The sequence below is a fragment of the Osmerus mordax genome, chromosome 1, assembly GCF_038355195.1.
Source record: "Osmerus mordax isolate fOsmMor3 chromosome 1, fOsmMor3.pri, whole genome shotgun sequence".
NCBI lineage: Eukaryota > Metazoa > Chordata > Actinopteri > Osmeriformes > Osmeridae > Osmerus > Osmerus mordax.
Window position 1 is genome coordinate 22,293,863 of NC_090050.1, and position 24,299 is coordinate 22,318,161.

The 24,299-nt window shown below is 46.1% G+C and overlaps 1 protein-coding gene across 1 annotated transcript in view; it reads right to left on the minus strand.

The window, feature by feature from the left end:
• Window positions 1-21,242: 21,242 nt before the first annotated feature.
• The window catches only part of grm7 (glutamate metabotropic receptor 7), a 95,325-nt gene continuing 92,268 nt past the window's right edge, over window positions 21,243-24,299 (minus strand). The window contains 1 exon segment of the mRNA XM_067253925.1: window positions 21,243-22,708. Coding sequence (XP_067110026.1) covers window positions 22,659-22,708 — 50 coding nt within the window. The 3' untranslated portion in view covers window positions 21,243-22,658.

A 24,299-nucleotide genomic window follows, 5' to 3' on the forward strand; every position in this document is an offset into this window, starting at 1 on the left:
TCAGGGGTTTGGCTATAAGCTCTTGCACAAAATCCATAGATAGAAGCATAAATATCCAAACAAATGCAAACCAGTCATGTGTGTCCTATCTGGCTTTGAAACATCCCTAGGGCCAAACCAAATCTGTTTTTAAAAAGCACTTCACATTGAAACATTGCCAATGACTTTATCTGGAAGAATTAAGGTTTCTATTGCTCACCTTGGCAGCCATTAGGCCTGAACTCTCAAGCTTGTTTCAGCCAATTAAATTCCTCATTCATTTCTACTCCGAACTCCTAAAACACAAACACCTTGATGACAACGGGGTGCCAAGCTAGCCGTGGAGAGACAAAGAGTCGGCAGCCTAGTAACGGTTGTAGTAGTTTATCGAGTCAGAAGGATAATCCGATTTAATAAACATTCAGATAAGATTGGATGGATTCAGATGGATTTCAAAGCAGGAAGGGAGCGCCCTCGTTTGAAATTTGTGCTTGCTCCTCTTTGTAGTGCTGATGAATTAGCTGAGTAAGCTATGGCCAACTCAAAGTGTCAAGATACACCTCTGCAGGGAGTCTCATTATCTAAAATGTCTAAACGCGTAGAAAAAGAGAAGTTTCCGTGTTGGAGGGGCGGAGTGCAAAAGATGTGAGAAGACACCATAGATACAAGGCCTATATAGTGCATGGAGAAGTCATGGCAACCTGTTCAGTGTGAATGTGTTTCATATGTGTCTATGCGTGTCAGGGAGTCAGGCGTGTCTAGGGAGTCAGATGGCTGAGCGGTGAGGGAGTCGGGCTAGTAATCCGAAGGTTGCCAGTTCGATTCCCGGTCATGCAAATTGACGTTGTGTCCTTGGGCAAGGCATTTCACCCTACTTACCTCGGGGGGAATGTCCCTGTACTTACTGTAAGTCGCTCTGGATAAGAGCGTCTGCTAAATGACTAAATGTAAATGTATGCGAGCGTTTCACATATGTGGACGTGAGTTTTCAGTAGTATGGATGTGTATGTGTATGTGTAAGGACAGTCTGAATTATTTCCTACATACCTATCTGCAGTCAAACACTCTACGACTGAGCTACACCCACCCATGGATGAGTGACAAGGAATATCTCACCAGCAAAAAGCCTGTCATTATTTCACTTGAATAACAACACTACTGTTGCATATAAACAGTTTTGACACTGGTCAAAACTTTTTTTTGTAGATTTGTTGTATTCATCTGGATTAGAAGAAACATTGACTTCGATCCTTCATCCATCTACACTACCTATAAGTGGTTCTGTTTGACGGATGAAGCAAAAATTCCTGTTTGACTTTCAGTGAAACATATCCATCTTAAGGAACAATGATCGTTTCATTTGAAATGTATAGATTTTGGAGCCCTTCTGTCCTAGAGGCTTCCAAGTCGCTCAAGTCGGATTGGAAGCCTAACATCCAGAACGCCATTCATTTGTCTCTACATGTCACAGTTGAGTTTCCTCCTGGCTAAGGTCAAGCCAGGGTGATAAATTACTCCCTACAATGACAATGACAAACTGGTTGTTATTTCAAGTGTTTTTATTTCAAAAATAAAGGTTCGATACGTAATGCACATATGGCTCCTGCTGAGCTGTCTTCTGAAACAGCCATATTCTCTTGAGAGCAGAATACAAAGACGATGCTTGTGCCATGTCCTTTCCTCTCCTTAATAAACTATAAAAACAATCTAAAGCTGTTTATCAATCCAAAGAACGCTAAGAACGTACTTGCGTTCTTGAGAAGAACGTTCTTGCCAAGCGTCTTGCGAGAACGGTCTTGCAAGACCGCGAGGACGGAGAACGATTTGATTTATGCGTGTGTTCTTGCAATGACTTCTGGGAAATTAGATGCGTTCTCGCTGACCAAGTCACCATCTGACGCATCCTCAATAAAAGGGGCGGGTCAAGAACATTTCCGGGTATTTTTGGTGTTCTTGGTGACTTGTGTTCTTTGGATTGGAACCGTACTTGGGCAATGAAAGTTGACGTCAAACGAGTTCAGAAGAACAGAAAAAAACGTGGATTGCTAAACAGCCTAAGTCTGTTGAGAAGAGAGATTCGACCCCAAACCTGTGTGTGCATAGGGGTCACCGTCGCTACACGGTCTACCCCAGTGACATGATTTGTTTACACGTTAAAGGTGGCCGTGGTCCCGATAACACTCCACGGAACGATGACAGCATCAAGGATCCAGCTGACCACTTCCATCTGTTCACATTGACCCCACAGCTGTGTACGTGTCACCAGCGTGTGTACGTGTCACCAGCGTGTGTACGTGTCACCAGCGTATGTACTTGGGAGACAGGGTGGATGCGCTGCTGTTCTGTCTGACGCATCCCCGCCGAGCCTCCGCTATTCAGACATCCTAACAAGACCAGGAGGGAGGTGAGGAGGGGGAGAGGAGGGGGAGAGGAGAAGAGCGAGGAGGGGGGAGAGGGGTTGTTTCTCATGATTTATCATTTGCAGCTTGCTGCTCGTTTTTTTCTCTCACACTCAATCCCTCTAACCCTAACCCTCTAACCCTAACCCTCTAACCCTAACCCTCTAACCCTCCAACCCTAACCCTAACCCTCTAACCCTCCAACCCTAGGGTTCTTCTGATGCTCTCTCTGTATTTCTTTCTTGCACACTTTCCTTGTCTCTCTCTCTCTCTCTATGTCTCTCTCTATATATATATGTCCGTCTCTATGTCTCTCTCTCTCTTGCTCTCTCTCTGTACTATGCTTTGCTTTCATATCACTTTGTGTTAACTCTAATGGCATGTGGACCTTTGATAGAGTGGTGTGTGTATGTCGTAAATGGTTGAATGCTCTGCCATAGCATGTAATTGCGACCCGGCCTACTATTGGGCTTTTAGTCATTACAAAGGATGTGTAATGCAGCATCTGAAGAAAAGTACCATGTGATGAAAACCAGTATGGCCTGAAAGACCAGTGTTTAAACATAATCATGCTCTCTACTTTCACCAAATTCAGAATACTGAATTGACTTGGTATGATTGAAGATGCTGAAAATCACAAATAAAAGGCTCTCTAAAAATCTCTCTCTCCAAATATATATGCTGTTTACTATCATAATATTGTTTTTATAAGAACATTTTCCAGAAACATCTCAACATATTATGGGATGGTGAATATAGAACAGAGCCCCACACAGACACCCAGAGTTTGGGATGATCAATGATGTGACTTCTGCCAAAAATATAACAGGATGTATGAGTCTGCATAGAGGGAGCCTTCAGCGCCTATTCCCCCTCTCGATCATGTTTCAGCTTTTTTTCCCCTTTGTTTGTTATTTTGTCCCACAACAACCCAATAGCAGAGCCATCGATCCATCCTACTGTGCCTTTTCTGTTCCTAATCTTTATTGGAGCCATACATCTAGATAAATACATTTCCCTGCACCTAGGGCACAGTCTCCTGTAAAAACAAAATAATCAATATTTATGTGACTGTGTATTTTTTTCCCCGCTCCACATCGAGCTTCGCTGCTAACCAGAGGAGAGAGGCTTCTCCTGGGCTTCCACAGCCTCTCTCTTCAGAATCAGAAGGTCATCATTTACCAGGAGTAAGCTGTTGATGAAGAACCTGTTGTGTATTCCAGAGCAGAGTCGGATGATTACCACTTAGTCTTTCAGAACGACCAGGTAGCACCTGGAACAACAAGATTGCAGGTGATCTGATCATCGATCTGTGAGAGATGCGTGTGAATACCCCTCAAATAGGGCTGAGCTACTTTCACTAGGTGTTGTAATCATGTGTGTTGATTATCTGTTGAATCAGGGTTAGCTGGTAACATCACAAAAGCATTGCGTTGAATATCCTATTTCAAAGAATGAAGTCAGTGGGATAACAGTATGAAGGGTGAATTCACCAGTCAGATTCCACATTCACATGAAGTACTGGTTGGTTCATATCACAAACAGATATATCCTTTTAGAATAATACATACAGAATTGTCCGTTGGAGGTCACACATACATAAACATGACCCTCCCTCCACCCCTCCACCCCCTTCCCTCCTCCACCCAGCCCCTTCCCTCCTCCACCCAGCCCCTTCCCTCCTCCACCCAGCCCCTTCCCTCCTCCACCCAGACCCTTCCCTCCTCCACCCAGCCCCTTCCCTCCTCCACCCAGCCCCTTCCCTCCTCCACCCAGACCCTTCCCTCCTCCACCCAGCCCCTTCCCTCCTCCACCCAGCCCCTACCCTCCAGCCCTTCTCCCCCAGGTAGAGATGCAGGTACTGCTGGTGTGTCTGTCAGGAGCCCGTATACCAGCAGACTGTAATTAACAGAAGGAACGTTGCTAATGCAGAAGGCACTGAGCAGTGGGCATCTGCTGTTCTGTGAGGAGAGAACGCTTTGCTACCTCTGTAAGTACGCAGACATACTCCAATTAGAACTCTGTAGAAAGGATTCCATCGGCTCCAGCTTCTGTTCCCTGTGTTTACATGTGAGTTCTGCTGTTTGGTTAGTCTGACTGAAGTTAGTGGAGACGCCTCCTCAACTCCTCTCTAAAGGAAGGGGAATGTGTTTAAGTAGGCAGGCACACAGGAAGTACTAATGGTGAGGACTCAACATGTTTTCCTTTCCAGGGAACTCATGTTTCTTCACGACTGTAAGCCGCCCCCAACTCTCTAAAGAACACATCTGTTTTCAACTTCACATATTCTGTACTAAATTATACATATTCTGTAAATCTATATCTCTATGTAGCTCAGAAACACTTCCAGAAAGACCTCAATATAAAATAAATGAGTACATCATGCAGAAAAAAGGTGGCAACAGTGTGATGTCTCGAAAAAAAAAAAAATCTCAGTCCACTCATAAGACACTCTCGAGGTTTCTTGGTGTTTCAGAAGTGTTGTACAGTATGTATGAGTAACTAATCAAATCAAATGTATTTTGAGTTGACAGATGCCCTATGCACTTATGACCAGCCTAAATCCTCAAATAATACAAGGAGAATCTCCCCCAAAAACATCAGAGAGAAAAGAAACCCCTGGGAGGAGTGGGATCCCCTAACTAATGTGCTGGGCCAGACAGGACACACAGAGCTGTCTCTGCACTAGCGAGGGAAACTATCAGAGGCAGGCGAGGCAGTGTGAGCGAGGCAGTGTGAGCGAGGCAGTGTGGGTCGAGATGTCACGGAGAGAGAATACATTTACATTTACATTACATTTAGTCATTTAGCAGACGCTCTTATACAGAGCGACTTACAGTAAGTACAGGGACATTCCCCCGAGGCAAGTAGGGTGAAGTTCCTTGCCCAAGGACACAACGTCAGTTGGCATGACCGGGAATCGAACTGGCAACCTTCGGATTACCAGCCCAATTCCCTCACCGCTCAGCCACCTGACTCCTTCAGAATACACATCCAGGGTTCTTGAACGTGTCACAGTGGCATCTCTCTGTTCTGGGGACACAAAGACTGAAGAGTGACTCGGGCAGAATGCCACACCACACCAGGAAATGGTGCCACAGGATCGTCTGTCTCCGGGTAGACAACACCAGTCTCTCCCTCCTCCAGCACGTGTTTTGAACCTCACAAAGATGTGACTGTCGTTGTTATTTAGAGAAACTGCCAGCGGTTTGTCAGACTAGATTCACACCCAGACAATGTGAGTTATCACACTGGCCCCATCTCCCAGTTTTCGTAGCCCACAGTGATCTCTACACTGTCTCAAAGCTTCGGAAATAGCTTAATCATGCCTACATGTCAAGGCATTCCCCAATGATAGGTCCCAATGTAAAACACAGCACCATCCACTGAACTACAATACTGTTAAAGCTGGGTATTTCAAGTCATTAATCATCCACTGCACTTACCGCATGCACTAGATGCGCTTTGGATTAAAGTGTTTGCAAAATAAATAAATCAATTCAGACCCTGAGGAAAAGGAAAAACAGCAACAAGTATGTTGTATTATAATAGCATGGAAGACCAGGGTCAAAAGAAATAACTGGCCCCAGTAGAAGAATCCTCTCCTCCTCCAGGCTCTTTCAGATGTATATTGATCTACGCTAGCCATGGAGTTGTTGTCCATGCATACCTGGAGGTCACGGCTGGAGGCCTGCCCCCCCCCCCCCACCCGCACCGACCCCCCCGACCCCCCCCCCACCTCCCACCCCACAACACACAGCACGGACGGATGTGTTTGTGTGTTAATGCAGCCGATGTGATGCATGCACGAGTTTGAGGACAAGATTCCACTTGACTCCTGTGGCCAGCTCATGTTTGCACCAATCCGTCTTTGTTCTGGAAAGCATTGATTAAACGCCACGGAGCCAAAGAAGTTCAACCTGCCTTTAGCGGCCGTGACCCAGAATTCTTTGTACTCCCGTCCAAGTGTTTAGCTGCAGACTTTCCAAAGTCACTCATCCAGGATTTTCTTGAATGGCGCAGACATAAAAAGGCTGGTTGTTGTGCAAAGCGTGACGCTGTGCGTTCATTAGAGCACAGAGGGGAGAGCTGAACATGCATGCCTGATGAGCAACAGAACTGTATAAACATCTCAACCCTCAGAGATACACATCGATCCATGTTTTCGTCTCTGGTTTGAAGTGCTTGAGTTGTGGAACCTTGATCAGACTCCAGGACCGGCGGATAATCACATTCCTGTCTGAGGTGAACACCGCTGACATATTGCTTATGCATGGTGTTTGTATAACTGGAAAGAAACAATGAAGACAATTAAGCTTCGGACACGTTTCGATTCAGGGTAAAAAAATAAATTAAAAAAAGGGACAAAAAGGGAGCTTGGCAATTGATTGAGCACAAATGTTGTTTTGTTCCTCCACTACCACTAAGTACAAAATGCTTCTCAAGCTGAGTATAGAAGAGCGACTTGTGTCATTGAAGCAGAAGAGATTGCTAAGTACTCAAGTCTTGAGCCATGTTCTCAGGGGACGAGGTGAGTGGAGAGGTGTGTTTGGAAGAATTACCTTCATCATGACAGGTGGACTTCCTCTAGACAAGCTCTTTGTTGTAGTTCCTACCAGTGCCTGACTGCCTGGGTCCCTGGAGCCTCACGTCCTGTCTGGTGTGAGAAGCTGCTGTTAAAGGAACAGTCCTGAACACACACAGGCTGTTCTGCAGGCTCTGGGAAGGATATTTACAAAGACAGTGTCAAATCTGTAACAGGTATTCAGTCTAGCTACCTGCTGGCCTACCCATCCATCGGTCCATTCATTCATCCATCAATCCATTCATCCATCCTGCAATTCATTCATCCATCAATCCATCGTCTATTTATTCTTTTTGAACATGTCCTTAATTCAACCGATAAGACATCCACACATCTCCCTACCCTCAGCGCTGTGGTGTGTCTGGTGAACCAGTGATAACCCACCAGACCTCATTATTGCAGGGTTGAAATGGGGGCTCATCCCTGCAGACAAAGACTGAAGGGCAATCAGCCCTCCAGGTCAACATCCACCCATCTCCCCCACCAGCCACCCCCCCTCTGTCTCCGGGCTACCAGGGAGGTCTGCCACACACAGCCCCACATCACTGCACTGCTCTGGGGTTAATGGATCAGCAGGGAGGGCTGGAAAGATGGAATAGAGGGATGGAAGGATGGAGGGCAGATGGAGGGAGGAAGGGAGGAAAAAGAGATAGAGAGTTCATCGTCTTGGTCCAGCTGAAGGTGAAATGAAGATGACCCTTTATGAAGGTGGGGGGTCTGAGAGAGGCTGGCTGTCTTAGGTATATAGAGTGTTTGTAACATTTAACAATGTGATGCTAAACTGCCAGATCGGCTGCAGTTATTTTTCAGAGCAAAGCAGTTATTCTCATTGTGATGTATTTTAAGTAGCATCGTAAACATGCTTGACGTCTGGGCTAGCCAAGGTGTGCTTGTTTTGGCTTGCTTTGCAAGCTGCAGGTACATTTCCCGTTTTCTCCAGTTGGTTGAGTTGCGTGTGGTGAGATGAGCCCTCCTCCAGTGTTTATTTGCAACACACATTCAGCTCAGCTTCCCTCATGGGTAGACAGAACAATGACATCGTATGTGACACATCCTCTGTTTCCTCAATGTCACCAGTCAAAACCAAATACTGTTCCTTCAAAATATTGACAACATGCTTTCTTGTAATCCTACAGCATACTCTAATTATATTGTGCTAACAACACGACAATATGCCGACAGCGTGATGGTCGTGATGGTTTGTACAGTATCCCTCCACGCACGTGTGCGTGTGTGTGTCTGTGTGTGTGTGTGTGAGTATGTATGCATGTGTATGCGTGTGTGTGTGTGTATGAATGTGTGTGTGTGCGCGTGCATATGTGTGTGTGCTTGTGTGAACAGACATTCACATGTAGCTGGTCTTCCTGTTCTGCTGGGCGCCTCCCAGAGAGGAGCCGTCTGTCAGCTGACAGCCCTCAGCCAGAGGGTTGTCACACACGACAACAACACACAACACACAACCACGACAACACACAACCACAACACACAATCACAACACACAATCACAACAACACAATCACAACAACACACAGCCACAACACACAATCACAACAACACACAGCCACAACACACAATCACAACAACACACAGCCACAACACACAATCACAACAACACAATCACAACAACACACAACCACAACACACAGCCACAACACACAACCATGACAACACACAGCCACAACACACAACCACGACAACACACAGCCACAACACAAAACCACGACAACACACAGCCACAACACACAATCACGACAACACACAACCACAACACACAACCACACCAACACACAACCACGACAACACACAGCCACAACAACACACAGCCACAACACACAACCACGACAACACACAACCACAACACACAATCACAACAACACACAGCCACAACACACAACCATGACAACACACAGCCACAACACACAACCACGACAACACACAGCCACAACACACAACCACGACAACACACAGCCACAACACACAATCACAACAACACACAGCCACAACACACAACCACGACAACACACAGTCACAACACACAATCACAACAACACACAGCCACAACACACAACCACAACAACACACAGCCACAACACACAATCACAACAACACACAGCCACAACACACAGCCACAACACACAACCACAACAACACAGCCACACTCACGTATGGACGAGGACTTCTGGTGTTTTTCCGCAGACTAACACGGGACATGGAGTGGATTCTTGCTGATTCAGCGTGCTGAGATTTTAGGGAGACAGCATAAGAGGCTGATGTTTACAAACTACGCTTCAACTGTCGAAGGTTTTCTTACAGTTAGGGTGATGTCACCTGTGTAGTAAGTTGAACTCAATACAATGTGGTTTGACACAATATAATACAAACTATTGTTGCTCCACACAACATTACAGTACAGCACACAACTTGGCACTACATCATAGGAGTGTCATTGACATGAATGATGTATTTTACACCCATCAATTTCCTAAATCTACCACCTTGAAGTCACAAGAGGGCACAGAGAATGCTGAAGAGGCGGTTTTGCAGCCCCCCCTCCTCCCCTGTCTGTATAGATATATACAGGATATATATATATATATATATATATATATATATATATATATATATATATATATATATATATATATATATATATATATATATAAGCTCTTCATGCCTACACTCAAAAGTAGCTGACTGTGTGTGGGTTGAGAAGATGAATTGTTTGCCACATGCTCTTTTAAATCAAAGGCGAATGGGAGACTCTGCTTTAATCATATTTCACGCCGACCCCACTTATCTTCGTCGCCTATTGTTTAAGACCCGTCATTGCTGATACATCGGGCTTCAGTGTTACAGCCTCTCTCAAAACCTACACACACACACACACACACACACACCATCCCTAAATATATATTCCAGAACACAGCAACAGCAGCCACTGGACATGCAGTACTGCACTGCAGGACTGCTCTTTGCAAACACTGTCAAATACTTGGGTGCACTCGATTTGTCTCACCAGCATCACTCTGACTAATGTCTCGGTGACAAGCACTACAGTAAACGCTAATTGTGAAACAAATCAGATGCTCGTCCTTTTCTGTTATATAATGAGGTAATAAACACTTGACCTCTGATTGACCTTGGTCTCATGTATGCTGTATTAAGAAGTATATTTCAGATTGGTTCCTGCAGCTGTCAGTGATACTTACATTGCCAGTGAGATTACTCATTAATTTGTGATAGACAACTGGGAAACAAATCCTGGAATTGCGCGAATGCAGTCGGTCAGCAATTCATGCTTTATTAATGCACCACTTTCGGCACAAGTATAACCTTTGGTTGAACGGAGTTGTTTTACAGAAAGATCCATTTTCTGTGTGGTGTGTTCTGCCCCGGGCGTCCTGGGGAAGCGGAGCCAGGAGAACACCCAGGTCCTGGGGAGGCGGAGCCAGGAGAACACCCAGGTCATGTCATTACACCAGAGGTGTGGGTGGCTGGGGTCCACAGCCTCGCCAGCTTGCATGTCTGTGTGTGTGTGTGTGCTGGCATGTGTGTGTGTGTGTGTGCGTGTGTGGGTGAGGGGAGGGGGGGTGTTTGTGTTCAGATGTGTGAGCAAGTGACAAGGAGACAGAGGGAGCTGTGTGTAGATATGTGTGTGTGTGAGTTGAGTGAGTGAGTGGGCGGGTGTGTTTGGATGTGGGAGTGACACAAGTGTTGTGTATGTGGCTGTGTGTACGTGTGTGTAGGTGTGTGTGGGCGTGGGTGTGTGTGTAGGTGTGTGTGTGTGAGTGAGAGACAGAGAGAGCTCTATTTCGACCCGGTCCCTTAGGAGGGCCCAACACAGAATGAACATTCTCTTTATCTGATGTGTCTCAGTGTGAAATGACTGTCAGCTGACAGAGGGATCTTTCTTTCTCTGTTGCTTTATACACACAAACGCATGGATACGTGCACACACACACACACACACACACACACACACACACACACATTCTCTGTCTCTCTCTTTCTTTCAGTCTCCTTAATATAAACACCCACAAACTCACGCATTTGGAAAAATACTCACAGCTCACACACATATTCACAGAAACACACAAATCCCTCTTTGCAACAGAAAAAAAGAAAAATTGCCATGCAGGTGAATAGCATCGAAACAGTAGAGGAGTCATGACTATCAATTCAGAAAGACAAGTAATGTGGAAGAAAACTAAGGTTGAACTTTTACAATGCTGACATTAACAGTGCTGCCTGGAGATTCCAATCTATCTCAGCCTGCACTAAGAGCCGAAGGTTATTTGTTGTACAATAATGGAGCTCATAGACAGCTTTGGATGAGGAAAACATTTCCAGTGGATATAAAAAAAAGAAGAGTTTTGGACGATGCAAGAGCGCGTGGGAAGGCTGTCTGTTACTCTTGAACTGTAAATGTACACAGCCCTCTTGATGAGGTGAGCGCTTACTGAGAGCTGTAAAGCTGGAGGACTCTGCGTAAAGTCTGCCTCTCTTGACACGTCTCGACAAGTTGCCTGGAGCGCCTGGATTCAACCGCCACGTCTACGAGGAAACAAGAGAGAAAACGTGTGGTGTCACCTGAGAGAGAAAAGTGCATGGACGGATGTAGTGTTCTTCTTCGTGTCTTCTTACGCCTGAAGGAGCCCCAGACACTGAAGCCCAGGAGACGCAGGTGAGGAACAGTGAGCAGGTAGAGGGGGGGGGGGGGGGGGTGCTGCCAAGCGGGTCAAATCCTCCCCAGGTCTGTGGACAGTGATAAGGCCCTGACTGCCTCCTGCTCCACACTCATCTAACCCTTTTTTTTTCTCCCCCAAATTCCACCAGCCAAAATCATTTTCATATCCCCCGCTTTGATTTGTAATTCCCTCAAACTGGCAACCGACCGCTGGAAATGGTCTGGGATTTCATGTGCGGAGCCCTGTGTGACTGTCATGCACACACACACACAGTCTGTCACACACACTCACTCACGCACACACACACACAGTCAGTCACACACTCACGCACACACACACAGTCAGTCAAACACACACACTCACGCACACACACTCACGCACACACACACAGTCAGTCACACACACACACTCATGCACACACACACTCACGCACACACATACAGTCAGTCACACACACACACTCATGCACACACACGTACACTCACGCACACACACACACACAGAAGCACGTGCCCACCCACAAACCTAAGCCATGCATGTCTCTCTTAATCAATCAGGCCCTGCCTCCAGACTCCTTCCATTCTCCTCAAGGAGTTAACCTTGATTAGGTCAGTAATACAGTTAGTCAAATCATTTCAAATGACTTTAAACGACTGCTGAACTGACTGAATTGAGATGGAATTAACCTTGCTCCTAATGGTGAACAGGGGGACTTGTTAGGGTAGTTCAAACAATTCTTAATTTAATTTAACCTCTGTTCAAGCAAGCAGGGGGGCTGTGACCCAGCTTTGTTGTGTCCCGACCCCCTACGACGAAACACTTCTGCAGTCAAACAGTGTAAGATTCCTCTCTGGCTATAACTGTGCACATGAAACGAGAAAGGTGGTGAGAGTTCATGTTTGTTTTTCTCTCAGCAAATAAAAAAACGTTCATTTATTCATGAGAATTTGCATTGGATTTCATTTGTTGGCGGCGCGACGGTCAACGAAATTCAATGATGCCTCCCGTGTCCTGTGTTGTGTCTGCATTATGCAGGTGGAGCTGTCCATGTAGACATTTGTCTCTCATGTGAAACATCCAGCATAGCAGGCAAAATAATTGGACATGTATGTAAATATGACAGTCTAGAATGTAATACTGTATGTCTTTGCACGTCCGTGAGTGCATACATAAATAAATACATGTTTATTTAACTGAATAAACAAATTCAACGTCTGTAATTCACTGTGGGTTCTTGTCATGTGACGCCTACAGTTAAATTTGTTGGCGTTAAGGAAATACTTAGTATGGAAGTACTATGTACACTTTGTAAGGAGGTACTACATGTATGTCTAAACACACTATATGTAAATATATTTGTACATACTTATTTTGTGTGTTTGAACTTTTAACTCTAACACTGAATATGCAGATGGTAACCAGTGTCCAAAAAGGGAAGAAAAGAGGAAATAAATGATCAAAAAGTCACAAAAAAGTACGCAGTTTGTAAATATGTACATTATATATTATATACATGTGCCATAGCAATGTCGCTGAGGGAAGATGAGGCCAATTGAAAGCCTGCCCCAGTGCAGCAGAGAGATCCGTTTGACGTGTACCCCCTGGACATCCACTCTCTACGCACCCTTTATCAGACTGTGCTACCCCCTGTGGAGCGAGTCAGGCTTTATCCTGCTGAAGTGTATCTGTGTCACTCCAGACTGGAGGGACACAGATAAGACTGCACACTTGCCGCTCTCCCTCCTAATTGAACACTTAGTACACAAAAGGCAGCCGGGTGAGAACAGACCCGTGAAATAGGAGTGACTGTGGGTTTCAGTTACCTGGAGGATCAGGCATCAGAATGCAGAAAGAGAGAGAGGGAGAGAGGGAGGAGAGAGGAGAAAGATGGGAGAGAGAGAGAGGAGAGAGGAGAAAGAGAGGAGAGAGAGAGAGAGAGAGAGAGAGAGAGAGAGAGAGAGAGAGAGAGAGAGAGAGAGGGGAGATAGGAGAGGAGACAAACAGAGTCAGTAAGAGAGAGGAAATGAGTGAGAGAGAATGCCCCCCGTCGCATATTGTCACAGTAAATAACTGAAATCTATAGATAAAAAATAGTACCAATAACCAGAACACTGTACATGAGAGGAACAACACCTGTGTACAATACCTGAGAGAGAGTGGAAGGAGAGAGAGGGAACAGGGAGAGAGCCTTAATGACCTTTTGGGATTCTGAGGATACAGAAATAACAAGTGAAAGACGTTTTTCATTTTTATTTGACTCTGCAGTCTGATAGACAATGCAGGAAAGACAATCTTTCAGGTTAATGTTCCTAAGATACCCCTCAACGGCCTCCAGCGGCTTGTGAAAAATACTGTTTTTCATCCCAGATCTCCTGATGAACACGCTGCAACATTTGCGGTCGTTCCTTTTGGGAGCGGTGCATATGGACCTGCCTGGTGATAACAGCAAACCTATGGTAGCTGTGCGAAAGAATAGGCGTGTGCTATTTTTCTGCACCGTGCTGCTTTGTTCCGACTGACAGAGTCTGCGGGACTTGACAGGGGCTGGTTTGCTGTCAAACACTGGGGACTGGAGAGAGCAAAGGCCAGCCCAAAATATAGCAACTGTTGTCACGAATACGTCTACATTGCAGGGCAAAGACCATGAAACAAAGTCCAAATATGGCTCCCTGAATGACCTCGATTTCCGACGCGTCATATTTTTCTTTACTCAGTGCAACCCTGCATGTCTTTACGTCACCTCTGTAGTTTAAATGAAGTCGCATATTTAAGTGTCACCACCTGAAAGACACAGGTTAACTCTTTCTTATTATCATCATGTTTTATTAAAACGCTGAGTTGTATTTGTAACGTGCTAATTACGCCACCAACAGTTCACGGGTCGTTGGAGGAGGATGAAAAGCAATGCTGTACGATGCGGTGGCGTTCAAGCCATCAGCAACAGAAAAGCAGCAACTGTCCCGCCAAATAAAGCCAGAACGGAAATCTCCGGAGAGATGCTTCTAGAAAATCCCGCTCAGTCATCTGTCATCGTCAGCATCCTTGAAGCCCAGCACATCATCTATCATAGCTACACCATGGTTCGTTGTTATTTGTGAGAAACCACAAGACTTTTGTGGCAACATCCTAGAAAGAACATTGTTATTGATAGCTGACAGGTGTGAAAATATTCTCAGGGGGAATGTGTGTGTGTTTTGTGCATGGGGGGAAAGGGTCTGGATAAAAAGAACTTTTGAAAGAACAAACTATAAGAAAGTCAGACAAAACACAGAATTGAGAGGCAGGAATGCTGTAAGCCTGGGCTTGATCACATTACATTGTGTCCTTGACACCCTCAGGGCTTGTGCAGACTAATGGGTTGGAAAGGCCCGTGCAGCGAGCTGCAGCTGATTTTTTGCTCCCCTGTTGAGCGAGGGAACCAATGTCCTAATACATCACAGTAAAAAGCCGCTTCACTGTGGCGTGCAGCCCACGACAGATGCCGGGACATCCCCCAACAGCACACCCATCGGATACTTGTCCGCTGTGCATATAACACCATAGGTAATCATTTCAAAGTGCACTTGAAACGTGTACGTAAATGCGACATTGTGTGTTATCCTAGCCTTTAGCTACCGCTCGACTCCCATTGATGTGACAATTCTTCAGCATGAGAGCCACAGAGAAAACGTAGTTACGTATTTCAACAACGAACGCCCATATCACGACTGGATCCCTGGGTTGATTGACAAGGCTCCGACTGTTATTTCTTTCCCAGAGGACGCGGTGTTTTCTCAGAGACAGCAACACATCAAACATTTTTGCTGAAATCAGTTGAGTTCCGCTGGCTTTGTGTGGTCTCCAAGGATTCCTTCTGACAACCCCAAGCTGCTGACACACTCTTGCAACTCGAGGAACATAGGAGAAAAGTTCTCGTTTTAACTCACCGTTATCTACTTCATTATGATCTTCATTTCTATTTTTGAGAAAACGGCTTTTGATGTAGCAACAATCAGTTTCAAAGCCATCAGGTTTGCATGTTTATAATATCAGAAGCACACTGATACTGTAAGGGGTAGGGGGTGGATAGTTTTAACAAGGCCCCAAGTTTCTTAGAGAGAGAGAGACAGAGCTGGCAAACATTGGTGTTATACAAAAGCAAAATGAGGACAAAATGAAAGCCAAATGGCGCACACAGTGAGGGAGAGAGTTGGTGTGTGAGTAGGAAGCAAAGAGAATTATTCTGAGGGAGGAAGGAGGCTCGAGCTGTGACAGTCCCAGTCACCAATGAGCCCCCCCCCCCCCCCTATGTTCCTTCAGGAGGTCTATGTATGGAGAAACGATAACACGCTTATTCCAGAAACCTTACATAAATGGAACACAGATAGACAAAAAATAAAAAACGAATAGACAAAAATGCACTGCTATTATGTAACCGCAGCAAACTATAGTATAAAATGATCCCCAATGTGTTTTTTCATATTTATACAATCATTTTTACAATAGTATTTCTGCAAAGACATCAGGAATGTGCTATAAGTCCACTTAAAACTAAAGGTTGTTTTATATGTCATGGATATGGTTTGGAAACTATGATTACGTGATTACTCACATTGTAACCAGAAGACACGTGGGTTAACTAGCTTATACCTTCAGCTTCACAAGTTTAGACAAACATCTCACTGACAAACCTCATTTAAATCCCCTCTGCCACAAATACAATCATATTAAAAAATGTATAAACAACTTCAACATTCATATTCCCTCGCCACCTTCTCCTGGCACAGAACACCACCCCACTAACCTCTATGTTGCGGTGTCTGTCTTTTTTTATTTCCAGGTTGGGGTTGTCATGGAAACAGCAGCCATTCTGACACTGGAATGTTCCAGAAGTCAAGAAAAAGAACTCTAAAGTTCTCTGGGTTGACATTTACGTGGTACGGAGAACACAGGAGGCGGACTGGAGGTGGAGGCGAACCCTTGGGGGGGCGCTCTGTGAGTGGTGGGGGGGGGGGGGGGGGAGTAAAAACATGTCTCAGGTTTCTCTCCTCTGGTCCACAGTCTTGACCACCAGGACCTTGAAGCATCGTGATCGGTCAGGCAGCGATGACGTGTGTTAGTCAGAGGCGCGCGGCGCACCGTAGCAGAGGTCTGGTTCGCATCCTTTTTCTCGGGGCCTTTCTTGTAGCGGCCAGGATCGCGGTGTGGTGTGAGAGGAGGGTGGGGGGTGTGTGGTGTGAGAGGAGGGTGGGGGGGGTGTGGTGTGAGAGGAGGGTGGGGGGGTATTGTGTGAGAGGAGGGTGGGGGGGGGTGTGGTATGAGAGGAGGGTGGGGGGGGGTGTGGTGTGAGAGGAGGGTGGGGGGGGGTGTGGTGTGAGAGGAGGGTGGGGGGGGGGTGAGAGGAGGGTGGGGGGTGTGTGGTGTGAGAGGAGGGTGGGGGGGGTGTGGTGTGAGAGGTGGGTGGGGGGGGTGTGGTGTGGTGTGAGAGGAGGGTGGGGGGGTGTGGTGTGAGAGGTGGGTGGGGGGGTGTGGTGTGAGAGGTGGGTGGGGGGGGGGGGGTGGTGTGAGAGGTGGGTGGGGGGGTGTGGTGTGAGAGGTGGGTGGGGGGGGGGGGTGGTGTGAGAGGTGGGTGGGGGGGGTGTGTGGTGTGAGAGGTGGGTGGGGGGGGGTGTGGTGTGAGAGGAGGGTGGGGGGGGTGTGGTGTGAGAGGAGGGTGGGGGGGGTGTGGTGTGAGAGGAGGGTGGGGGGGGTGTGGGGTGAGAGGTGGGTGGGGGGGATGTGGTGTGAGAGGAGGGTGGGGGGGGTGTGGTGTGAGAGGAGGGTGGGGGGGGGGGGGTGTGAGAGGAGGGTGGGGGGGTGTCTCACTCTCCAGGTGCCTCACTCTCCATGTGCCTCACTCTCCATGTGCCTCACTCTCCATGTGTCTCACTCTCCAGATGCCTCACTCTCCATGTGCCTCACTCTCCATGTGTCTCACTCTCCAGACGCCTCTCCAGATGTTTCACAGGGATGTCAAGCTGGCTGTGTGTCTCCAGCACCCACACTTCTTCCCTCCAAACAGACACTCAGACCATGAGGCGGACTGTCCACGAAGAATACAGGATTTTCCATCTCAGCCACCTCGTCACGATCACCACAAAAGAAAACAGTTTGTTTTGCCACACAAAGATAGAATGCTGTATCTGTGTCCTAGCATACAAACGCCAGTGTGTACAATAAGCGCACGAATAATGATATCATGAGACCTCAACATGCTAAACTGGCTGAACTAGACATCTACCATAAAATGATCTACACTCCAATCATGATTCACGTCCCTAATCCACCCTGAGGTTGCGACAGAAAAGCCCTCTGTTGACAGTGGGCCCCGTGACTAGTGGTAGGAGTGTCGAGAGCTGCTTGAGACTGAATTGGACTTGACTACTGTTGCTCAGTCATCACCCCTGTAGATACTCTATCTGGGAGGTTCCCATTCATCACCCTAGGCTGCTTGGGCCTCGCCGACACGGTGTTTATGCAACTTAAAGAGCTTTCTCGCTTCTGTGCTGCAGTGATGTATAGCCTGCTAGCACAAAACAGATGATGTGTGCAGGGAGGGACAGACGAACAGATGAGGGCCATGGGCGATGGTCTGTGCTGTGCTTGTGTGACAACGTGTCAATATTCATCCGTTCGTTCAGTTTCTGCTTGATTTGTTTGACTAAATCTAAAAGTTTGAATGTCTATGGTCTGATAAGGACAAGACTAATTGTAAAACAACTTGTTGCTTGAATTGAACGAACATAGTGACCTGCCTTGATAAATGCTTTACCAGCTCTGGCGTTAAGATAGAAAATAATAAATAATAAAAAAATAATATAAAATGTTATAGAGATAGATCTGTGAGGAAAAATTCTCTATTGGTCAACTCTGTGAAGTTATGAAGGTGAAGCTCACTTCTTGACAGAGCAAACACACAGAATTACTGTACCACCATGTCACAGCGTGACCTTCAGTTCAGAAAACCGCAGAGAATCAGTCATGTTGAAAGACATCAATGAGACTCTCCGCCAGGTCCATCCCCCCCCCCCCCCCCCCCCCCCCCCACCCGCTCGCTCGCCCCGCCAGGATGCGGAGAGAGCAGAGAGAGCCAAGCTATTCCAAACAGGTTAATAACCCGTCTCTCCTGCGGATGCCTCAAATTGGTTTCTATTGACACCTGCTATCTTCCCTGCAGATGGAAAAGACCTCATCAGGACTGACGCCTCCATGGGAGGTTAACATCTCTTTAGAGAAGACGCTGGACACATTAGACAGCCCCGGGCCCTCGTATGAGAGATCACGTTGGAGAGACTTGGTGTGGTGCGGCTTCAGACTTTTGGTTTTGTTTAAGATGCAGCCTTGTGTGGTGGGTGTACTCCCTAGAAGCCTTTTTTAAACGGTGAATACTACTCTTGTTTTGATGAAAAGGTTTCAGTATTAAAGGTCTCAGTTGATCCTTAACGAGATACAGAAATATAGTAACATACTGTAGATAAATATGATTTTATTTCCTGTTTCGTGCAAGGAAACTGTTTTGAGTATGAAATACCCTACATGAAAGCAGAGAGAGATGGAGAGAGAGGGGAGAGAGAGAGACGGAGAGATATGGAGAGAGAGGGGGAAAGAGAGATTGAAATGGAGAGAGAGGGGGAGAGAGAGATGGAGAGAGATCGAAATGGAGAGAAGGGGAGAGAGAGAGGGAGAGAGATGGAGAGAGATCAAAATGGAGAGAGAGGGAGAGAGATGGAGAGATTCAGATAGAGAGAGGGAGAGAGAGATGGAGAGATATCGAGATGGAGAGAGATCGAAATGGAGAGAGAGGGAGAGATGGAGAGATTCAGATAGAGAGAGGGACAAAGACATGGAGAGATATCGAGATGGAGAGAGATCGAAATGGAGAGAGAGGGAGAGATTCAGATGGAGAGAGAGGGAGAGATTCAGATGGAGAGAGATTCAGATGGAGAGAAAGGGAGGGAGAAATGGAGAGATTCAGATGGAGAGAGAGAGGTAGAGATGGAGAGAGAGGGAGAGATTCAGATGGAGAGAGAGGGAGAGATGGAGAGATTCAGATGGAGAGAGAGGGAGGGAGAGAGAGGGAGGGAGAGATTCAGATGGAGAGAGAGGGAGGGAGAGAAGGAAAGGGAAGTGGGAGGAAGAATGAAAAGAGCTCGCCACCTCAGCAGTTTGTCATGATGGAGAGAGAGTTTGGGACACTGTCTGCTGACACTCCTCTGAACGACGTGCTTCTGTCACACCATGACAGGAGTGGGCTTGCTCGCTGGTCCTCTGAGCTGAATCTGAGTGCTGTCAGCAAGGTGTGGGCCTGGGTGCTAATTCTGCTCCAATCAAAGCCAGCTTTGATGCCATTTTGGAATTCAGAACAGGTCACTGAGACCTTGTGAGAGAGCAACACACTGCCAAGGAAATGCTCTCTTTATATCGCTCTCGTTTTCTCTCTCCCCTTCCCTCCTCTTGCTCCTTCTCTTCTTCCCTCTATCTCCCTCTCCCTCCCTCCCTCTCTCTCGCTGAGCTCTCCTCCCCTCTTTTTCTTGTCTCACTCCCCATGGATACGGAAACAGCAGCAGGCTTTTTCTCTCTTCCCTGGCTTCTCTCTCTTGCAGAGAGATTTGGGTGGTAGAGTTTTTCGTAGTTGACCTTCAACGTGCAATTAAGAGGGAATGGACCCGACCAATTACTATGGTTCTGAGGCGGAGCCGCCGGTACAAGGCTTGTTGTCCTGGCAAGCCGAAAGAAGCTGAGGAAGCACTTATTCCCACACTGCGGAGGAAGATGCTACCGTGTAATGGGTTTATATGAATAGTGAGTGTCTAAATCAAATGCATACCAAATGTTGTCCCCAATAAGCACAGCAAAGGCCTCTGGGTTAAACAACATTCTGCTTGCTATAACTCAAAACAAACTGTTTATATTTTTCGCAACTCCAGTCCAGATATACACCGCTGTTGTAAACATACCCTACAGTTCTGTACCTTATAGATCGGGAACAGGTCTAAGGTCCGCTTGTCCTCCTCACAAAATGTATCACAAAAGGGAAAATCTATCACAAGGTGAATTTGTTTTCCTGAAGCTTTGACCTTTTTTTCCGATGGGTACTCTGAGCTGGCTGGCTGTTGGGAACTGTTTTGACGCTAGTCTGTTTGGACAGTTCTGCACCTTGAGATCTGGAGCCCGGCCACAGAGGGTAGCAAGAAGGACAATACAGAGAGTCTGAGCGCTCCCTTCATCCACTCAGCCTCAGAGACGCTAAGCTTTGTCTCAATGTAGAACTTAACGATTTCTTGGTGCTGTGCAGAAGTATTTTCAGGACAGCCCGACAGGGGAGAGAAAAGGATGGTAGCGGAACTAAACACCAAAGCAACCTGGCTTTGGCTGTCTGAGGTGTTACAGAATTGATCCAGGTCCCTGTACAGACAAGATGCAAAACTCGCTTCTGTAAAATGTGGAACTCCTTTTGGAGGATTTGGGATAGATTAAAAATGGTGTTTGCACAAGTCACTGTGATAATACTAGAGTAGAATATGCAAATTACTTGGAAAAAGACACCCTAATAACCTGCATTTTCAGGGAATATTACAAAAAATAACCAAATGGTTTATTTCATGTTGATACATTCTTGGACAACACCACAGAATCATTGCATGAGTGGCTAAACGTAAATCTCTCCCACAACATGGCACATAAGCAGCAAGGGCAACATGAAGATACTCAAGTACAAACTGTAGAAAACATACATGCTTTGTCTTTTTTTTGTGTTTTGTTTTTAAATATATATTCATCTTTTTTTTCTTCACAATGGTCCCTATGTCGCGGAGCAATAGGAAACTCTAAGACAAATTAAAGCCATATTCTGCCCAGTGAGAAATCACTGCACGTCAAATAGAACGGAAAACAGGATCGGACAAGCCATTCGGAGAAGACAGGTGGATCAACTGTGTTGTGAGGTTCTCATATTTTGTAGAAACTTTAACATCAAACATAGCAGGCATGCATTGACAACCTTGTTGTCTCTGAATACCATTGATCACTGGAGTCTTCATAGAAATCCGTCAAAGCATGGATTGAGCTCTCTTTTAGTCATCTAAACACAGTTAATGGTGAAATACACAACAGATGTAAAACAAGTACGTGGTTCAAGAGACACGTTAGGTAATGGGACAACAGGACATTCTCTTCCACAGGCAACCGGTAACAACAATTCAACACGAATCAGTAAAAAAACACAAAATAACCCTTTTCTCAAAGTATCAAAGAGAAGAATATGGCTTTAATTATAATGTGCATCCAAGAAGCAAGGACAACCAAAAATAGATTAATCTTAGAAAACCCACAACAAAGGAAACATAAATAGCAGAGGAACCACACACTTGTCAACGTGAAGTTTGAAAAAACTTGCAGTTTGGAAGTACATTGAGGAGAGGAGGCAGCCCCAATGTTAAGTCATTTTCTTGTGCATTGCACCTTTAGAGACACTCTGTGAGTAGGGGGTGGGACTGCCCAATGGCATCCGCAGGGCACTGGCCCCGCCCCCTAGCAACCCTGGAACTCCGTGAGCCTCCAAGGTAACCAGGATGTGTTTTGTCCAAGGAAGTAGAGCTCAACCTGTTGTTTTTCTCATCATTGAGTGTGATGTTTTTTTTTTCTTTTCTTTTTGTTTCTTTAAATTTTTGCAGAGCTTAGTCTTGGTTTTTCCATGTTTTTTTTTTCTGTCTCCAGGCTCTCTGGTTAAGTTTCAATCAGGATGTTTGTGAAGACCTCTGCCAGTGTTTTCTAATGAAAGGAAAGTTCCGGAAGTTTGCTCTGCCCTGAGACCTGATTAGACAAGAAGAGGTGCACATGGACGCAAACCATTTTTTTACATTCCCCTTTGACAGAGGGGCATGCGATTAAGCCGCTCTATTCATCACTCTATTCATCACTCTATTCCCTCCAACCTCACTCTGTTTCTCTCTATCTCTCCCTCTCTCTTCCTTTCTCCAGTGGAGGTCTTCAGATCTCAAGGTCATTGTAGCTCACGTACTTTGTCTTGGCGGCCGGACCTGAGCAGAGAGACAGAGGGAGACAGATTAGGATTTGGTCATTCAGACTTCATTGTGTGAGGACACACACTGTAGTCTCGATCAAACATGCTACCTTAGCAAACATCCTGTGAGATTTCCCTAAAGTCTTTCAAGCGATAACGATATTTGGGGGACATGTTGACAACCCAGCACTGACTCATTAGGTTAGCAAACAGGTGGCCACAAGAAGCCACTCATATTACTATTATGTAACGCCTCTCTCACATCCTACAACCAGCACTGTACATAAGGCCAAATGGGATAACAATCATTTGACTTCCTTGGAGAGTACAGTACTAATTTAAATATGTTAGGACGTTAGGACTGGCATTTCCCATTTTCCAAGCTGATTCTCTCTAACTCTCTGAGAAGTGGATCCAGAGAGTGTTTGGGTTGAACTCTGCGTACTCAATACAGTCGTCAGTTTGACTGAAAGGTGATGAAGCAGCCAGACAGTCGTTTGAAAACACCAGCGACCCCCGATACTGACTGTGTAAGACAGGAGGAGGATGAAGAGGGACAGAGTCTTGAGAAAGTGACCTCTGGTTGTTTCTGCGGAGCCCGGACGCTCCTCCGCCACGACACAGCTCCTCTCCAGCTAATGAAGGTTCAGAGAAGCTATTACCTCCCCTGCTGACCTCAGGCAGCACATCTTGAAGACGGCGCTGGGCTAAAAACGTCTTAATGGGCCTTATCTATCAGCCCACCTCCACAGGGAGGGGAGACTACACTTATCTATCAGCCCACCTCCACAGGGAGGGGAGACTACACTTATCTATCAGCCCACCTCCACAGGGAGGGGAGACTACACTTGCCAATCTCATGCCAGCTGCGGAAAACAATCACATCTGGAACAGGCAACCTGTGAACCAAGACCCCCATCCTTTTAGCTATTTCAAATCTCCCATGAACCTGCCCCTGCAGCACATCCAGTGACAGATGGATTTAACCCGAACCAGTGCAGAATCATCAATCACGTCCTGAAGATAAAGGGAAATGACACATTATGCTTATTAACGTATGACAGTGTCATTGCCCATCCTGACTTTGTCATAATGGGTTTTTATTCTTAAGGACATCAACTGATCCAACATGAGCCATCACTACCATGGTCGGGTATATGCTAATGGACTGGGATTAGAACAGTGGCAACATCAAGAAAGAGATCATATTAATCATAATAAGTTTAGCATTTAAGCCTCTTCTTTTGGCAAAGAGATGACGGCTCACAATACGTGAAACTGGATGTAAGTCGTCCCTACAGGATGTCAAGCCTTCATCACAGAATTACAGAACACATGCTTAGCATGCTGAGCCAAACCAGACTCCATCAAACAACATTGTCTTCTGTAACTTTGCTGTTTGAACAGGAGTCCATTGACACTGCTCGTCATTAACTGGGTAATGAGAGCTGTCTGGCCACAGTACAGTCATCACTTATTAGTATCATGCGTTTAAGAAGCTGAGGATAACATGCTAATGCAGCTGTGCGGCTAACTGGTGCCCTTAGAAGTGGAGTGGGAGAGTCAGGAATCCAGAATCTAAGTTTAACTTTGTGTGGCTCGAGTGG